At 33.3% G+C, this 6,116-nt stretch overlaps 1 protein-coding gene across 2 annotated transcripts in view; it reads right to left on the bottom strand.

Moving 5' to 3' along the window:
- Nucleotides 1-593: 593 nt before the first annotated feature.
- LOC126753770 (opioid-binding protein/cell adhesion molecule homolog) overlaps nucleotides 594-6,116 on the bottom strand; it is a 301,684-nt gene continuing 296,161 nt past the window's right edge. For both annotated transcript variants that reach the window (XM_050465467.1, XM_050465466.1), the window contains one exon: nucleotides 594-1,147. In XM_050465467.1, coding sequence (XP_050321424.1) covers nucleotides 933-1,147 — 215 coding nt within the window. In that variant the 3' untranslated portion in view covers nucleotides 594-932. The remainder of the gene's footprint in view (nucleotides 1,148-6,116) is intronic.

The following is a 6,116-nucleotide window of genomic DNA, read 5'->3' as shown; positions in this document are numbered from 1 at the left end:
AAAAAATTCAAGAAGATCGGCTTTTGTCATCAAACAAAATTACTTAGTGAACTACTAAATATATGTATGTATGTAGGCTTGCTTGAGACTGAACGTTGCATGTCAATTCTGGAAAAGGGAAGAAGTAATCTACTAGTCTCTGCGTTTTAGATTTTAATAACGTGTTATTATTTTTGTTTGTCAAAACTAAATTTTTCAGCAATTAAAAGTTTATTTACCAGTTATTACCTTTAACAGAAACTCATTATTATTTTCAAAAATATTATTATACAACTCTTTTTCTAGTAACGATTCAGTACAAAAATAAATACATCATTTATTAATAAACAGTTCAAACAGTAGATTTCATACAGTCTTGCATATATTTCGAGTTAAAATAAATTGGCGAAGCTATTAATTTTATTATGTTTCAGTAGTAATCTCAGCATATTCCTCTTGTTCTTCCTTACAATATTATTTCAAGAAACTTTTTATGTAATTCTGTGGAAAAAAAATTAAGCATTCAGAATATTTAATTTTCAAATCCATTCTAAACTTTTTCCAATAATATCTCACTGGTATATACTAGAATTTAAGCTCCTTTTAAAATTTACCATTTCAAGTGGTGGTACTGGTTTTCAACTCCTTTGTGTTTATGTTATATCTATGTATGTATGTGATGCCATTTGGAAGAATTCACCACAATACAAATATGACAGTTGTATCTCCAAATCGTATGTTGGCCACAGAATGGGAATAAAATATTTCTCCACGTATTATTATAAATGCACCATAGTTTTCCTCTTATTTTCTTACTACTTGTATTAATACTTCATATCTTCCAAGGCATCTTTGATTTATCTTCTCATATGTATACTTCCAGAGATACATTAGCTGAAGTTGTCGCATTTTGATATCCTGCTACTGTAATGCTGAATACTTTCGTTTATATTTTATATCAAGTAATAAGTCGATTTTCGCAGACGTTCGGGCCATATAAACAACTTGTATAATTGGTGAAAGAGAAACGCCCAGCAAACTGCATTACGATGTGAATTATGATTGGAAGAAAAGGCGCTTGAAGAATCCACTGTAGGTGAAACCAGTTGGTCAGCTGATTTTGTGCCGCAGAGTACATTATACGTCATTTCGGGTTTACAAGGTAAGGCTAAAAAGAAAGAAATACAAAGTTTGTTTTTCAAAGAAGAGCTAAGCATACTATATATTCATGTGGGGAAAAAAAATTACAAATTTTTCGCGAAAACCTATTCCTCGAAATATTTTTATTCTAGGTTGGTATGATTGTCAGTGACATCTATTCCAAAAGTTGCATAATAATTAGCGTCTGGTATACGCTTGTCCTTCTGAAGTGCACTCTATGATTTTTACGGTAAGTGAAATTATTCAAGAAGGAAGTTCCATTCAATTTTGTGAGCGGAATAAAATTTCTGGTGTCGAAATGTTCAGTATGTTGGAAAAGGCTTCAGTAATAATTAATTTTGGCGAGCAAGAGTTTTAATTGATATCAATTTTTCAAAGATCCAAAACCCAGGTTGACTCCGGGACGGCCATCAACATCAACTGATGATCAACACGTTTATAAAATAAAGAATTGGTGCTTGAGAATCAACGATTAATAGTCAGAGATTTTACTGGCATTAAAATATCGGGGGGATAAGAGAAAACATTTCGAAAGATCATTTGGGCTTAATAAAAGTGAAAGCATTATTGGTTCCAAAATACTTGTAATTCAATTTTTTGAAAAACATAGACGCGTTAACGACTGTGAAATAAAGCTTTCCGACTACCAGGTTATCATGAAACATATTTTTACTTGTCTTAGATTTATGCTTATAACCCTAAAGCAGACGATCAATCGACCGAATATCGTGGCAAAGGCGAACCGAAGCCGAAAAAACCATGTCAAAACAGATCAAAAATCAAGGTTATGTTGACAGCTTTCTTCTATTTACAAAGTGTACTACACTCCGAATTCCTTCCGACTGGCCAAACTATCAACAAGGAAGGTTGAGGTTATTCGTAAAAGGAAGCTAGAATTATGAGCCGACAACACTTGTTTTTTTGTACCAAGATCATGAACCGCCACATTTTTCAATGATTCTTCGTGAGTTTTTCGCCAAACTTTCAACCAATATCTTGCCGTATCCACTGTATTCTCCTGATTTAGGTCCGTGTGACTTCCGGCTTTTCAGCAAACCTAAACTACAGTTCCGGGGAAACCGTTTTGAGTTAACTGAAGGCATTAAACGTGAATCGCTACACGCATTGAAGGTTATTCATGAAATTACTTTAAGAGGGACGACATATATTTTGAAGAATAAATTAAGAATTTTAACATTATGAACAAAGTCTTTCTACTTTTTGCTCATACTCGTATATACATACAATATAAGTACTCTTAAATACAAGAATCAAGATTTTGACCCAGTAATTTTATATCAATAGCCACCAAAATATATAGATACATATATGTATAAAAGTCAAAAAGGCTGTTCTTAAGAATGAATCTACCAACAAAATTCTTAGTTTTCATTTCAAAACTTAACATATGGTACAAAAATTTGTTGCCAATATAGTGAAAAACTAAAATAAATGCCAAATTCCAATCGAGAATGAAAGTGGCTGATGACTAACGGCTGGCGGTCGGTGTTCAAGCGCAACTAAGCTTTGCCGCAATGAACAGGAAGTGCCGCTACGCTGCAATAGTCAAAGCTTGCATCACTAAGCGACGAAGAATTGCCAACGAATTGCCATCTAATTCAGCAAGTAGAGTAACAAAAAAGTATAGAAAAACTATAATACTAAATTTTTAGAAATCTTGTGTAGGCAATATGTTTTTAAGAACATATTACAATAACCTAATAAACACTATATATACATTAGGGTGTAGGTACATATACCCTAAAAAAATTCCCTCAAAATTTGTGCCCTTAATATTAATATTAAGAACTGAACAAAGGCATGTAAAAATTTTCCATTGAAAATGCACTACAATTGTGATTTTTTATGTTTAAATTTCTATAGCTCAGAGGCATTTTATGGCATCGCTTCGACTTTAGACACATATTCCTCAGAATTGAACACTATAGAAAAGTGCGGGGCTGAAGAAGCACTTATACGGGATGGGCCTAGCTTCTTGCGCAAATTGTAACAGGGACCCTGAGGCCCCAGAACAATTGTTAATTGACTTCATAGAAGTCTGAAGGTGCAGGATAAAGGCTCTTGAATCCATGTTTCCAAATAAGGTCATTAAAAACCAACGCACATATATGAAATAAATTTCGAAAAAAATATGATCTTTCTATTTGGAAAAGGAAATCTAAGGACTGGAGTTGACAAAATACATCATTTATACATACATAAATTAAGATATTTCTTCAAATATATGAAAACTCTGATTTATAATTTTTTATTAAATCTTCATCAAGAACTTATAATAATTTGATATCTCTTATATCAATGTAATTTCTCAGCAGCGTAGACATTTCCACAAAAGCTAAATTCATTTTAGTAAATGCATTTTGCAAGATGTCATTTAATTCATTCGAAATTCTACATGCTTTTTAGTAAGAGCAAATCAATTGATGGGAGCATACGGAAAATACGGAGAAATTTGAGACCAACAAAGTACGAACTCTAAGAAAATATCACATGAGCTCGCAACACACAGGTCAAAGTTAAGCTCTGAATGTACTCATATAAAATAAAGGGTGATCTATTTCGAGGATCCCTACTTTTTTAAAGAAAAAGCATAGAAAATTCAAATTTAACTGAGAATGTTTATTATTACTCGAAAGAACATTTTTTGACATTAATTTCTTGAAAATTATCTCCTTCAATGGTCCATCCATTGAGTCCAATTTTCGACATATCATTTCAGGATGTCGACTGGTAACTGGAAAATGAGACGCGCAATGTTTTGCTCCAAGGCTTGAATCGAAACGGGATTGTGCGCATAGTTTAGACTTTACATAACCCCACACAAGAAAAAGTATTACGATGTGACATCACATGATCTTACTGGTCAATCGACCGGCTCAAAACATGAAATTATCTGCTCACCAAAGTGTTCTCCCAATAAATCAATTGATTGATACAATGTGTGGGAAGAGAAGCCGTCTTGTTGAAACCAAATGTCGCGATATTGCGAGCTTCAATTTCAAGAATCAAATTAGTTATTTTTTTAATTGGTTGGTTATCGTGGCGCGATAGGGGTCGCCATTTACGGTTACGTTCTCATCGGCATCATTTTTGAAGAAATATGGACCGATAATTCTGTCAAAAAAAGGCTATTGAAAGAAGTACATCTACTTGGATCACCCATTATATATAAATAAGTCAATGTTCAATGAAAACTTAGTAAAATGTAAAAATCAAACAAAGCCAGCTAGCTTAAAGAAAAGAGATGCGAAAAAAGAGTGCAAAGAAGCAATCATATAAATTGAAAATAAATAGTGGAAAATGCATGTGTCTACCTCAAAATCCTTTAACGTGCATACGTATCCCAGTCTACATTGGCAGTTGAATGCCTTTTTCATCATGTAAGCTGGCAAATACATCTGAAAACAGTTCTAACAAGAGAAAAAGTAAATTTCGGCTGCTACCGAAGCTATATTATCTTTCACAGATACTTTTGTCATAATATAAAAGAGTAGGAAAACAATTTTATTTTGGTTTTGATCGTCCAGCTTGTGCGACAGCTTTATGTTATAGCAGTCTTACCTAAACAATATCGTTGCAGATTATAGCGTTGCCTTAGAAAAAAATCAGCGCCAAATTTAGTGAAAATGGGGCTACATCAGTTCACTTGCCTGACTGCCGATTGGACATTGGAGTGAAATGATGGAGCCAATTTCATCCATCAACTCGTTCTTGTTTTTGGTCAAAAGTGAGCTCGACATATCTTTAGAGTACCTGCTGTATCGAAAAACTTCAGTTTACGATTATACAAAATTATTTTGTGCACTTTTTGGATGGTTTCGTTGGTAACAACCTGTTTTTGGGGCACCCACAGTGTTCACCGTATTCGACGCTCATTTTACTACATCTAAACTTAGAATAACAATTCTTTAAGGTTAGTTTTTCTGGTAGAGTGTTCCGAAACTCGTCATCAGGCCAAGCTTTTGCTTTAACAATAAATTTATCCCATCAAAAAGCAATATTTTATCAACCCCTGAAATTCCTTTTTACCGATTTTTTTTCTCAATAACAAAAGTTGGCTTCACTCAAAATGGTATAATTCACAAACTAAAGATCCGACATATGACAAATTAATACATGCGCCATTTAAAAGTCAGGGCTAGATAAAAATCAGATCGATTTAATTTTAGTGGCACTATTTATGTGTCAGACCGTATACTTTTCGATTGGCCTGTTATTCTTGAAAATTTTTGTCCCTTACTGTATATTTTATTGAGTTTCCCGCGTTTTCTTCTAGTTATAACAAACTTCGTAGTATACTTTACATACCCTGTTCAGGGTATAAAAAGGAAACTCTGTACATGTATTTCACTTACGCAATAGGAGCGAGTTTGCAACTCTCAGCTTATAGGTATAGTTTTGCTTTATCCAATTGAAATTTATAATTTACGCTTATTTATGTGCCTCCACATAACTTTATGCTTATCTTTCTAGTCTGCCTGACATCTTTTGCGGGTTTTTTTGTAGCGTCGAGTGTGGCATGAAAAAAGATAGCAGTCACCAATCACCCGAGAGTAAGTGCTGACACCTCAAGTGGCATAATCATTTGTCATATTGCCATAGTGGCAAGTGTGGCGCTGCTGTTGAATGCAAATCGTGTGCACAAACATTGAAACTAAAGATATCGATTGAAGTATAGGATATTTATGTAGGAAATAAGTAGACACAGAATTTGTAGTAAGCAAGTATATATTAATTTAGATGTATCTTTATTAACATTCAAAAAGCAACTGTCCAGTTTATCCGTTGTCGAGTACGCGTCTAATCGTCAAGTTGGGGTAGACTATAGCTACTAAAGTATGGTTGCATTCTTTCGTATTTATGTAGTTTAAGTTAAAAATGTAAGTAATAGATGTTTAGTTAGAAATTTAAGTAAATAATAATATATTTATGTATATTAATATTAATATGTCTGT

Source organism: Bactrocera neohumeralis, chromosome 3 (assembly GCF_024586455.1).
Source record: "Bactrocera neohumeralis isolate Rockhampton chromosome 3, APGP_CSIRO_Bneo_wtdbg2-racon-allhic-juicebox.fasta_v2, whole genome shotgun sequence".
NCBI classification, from domain to species: Eukaryota; Metazoa; Arthropoda; class Insecta; order Diptera; family Tephritidae; genus Bactrocera; species Bactrocera neohumeralis.
The sequence above is the reverse complement of the archived record's forward strand: the minus strand, read 5'-3'. Positions and strand labels throughout refer to the sequence as shown.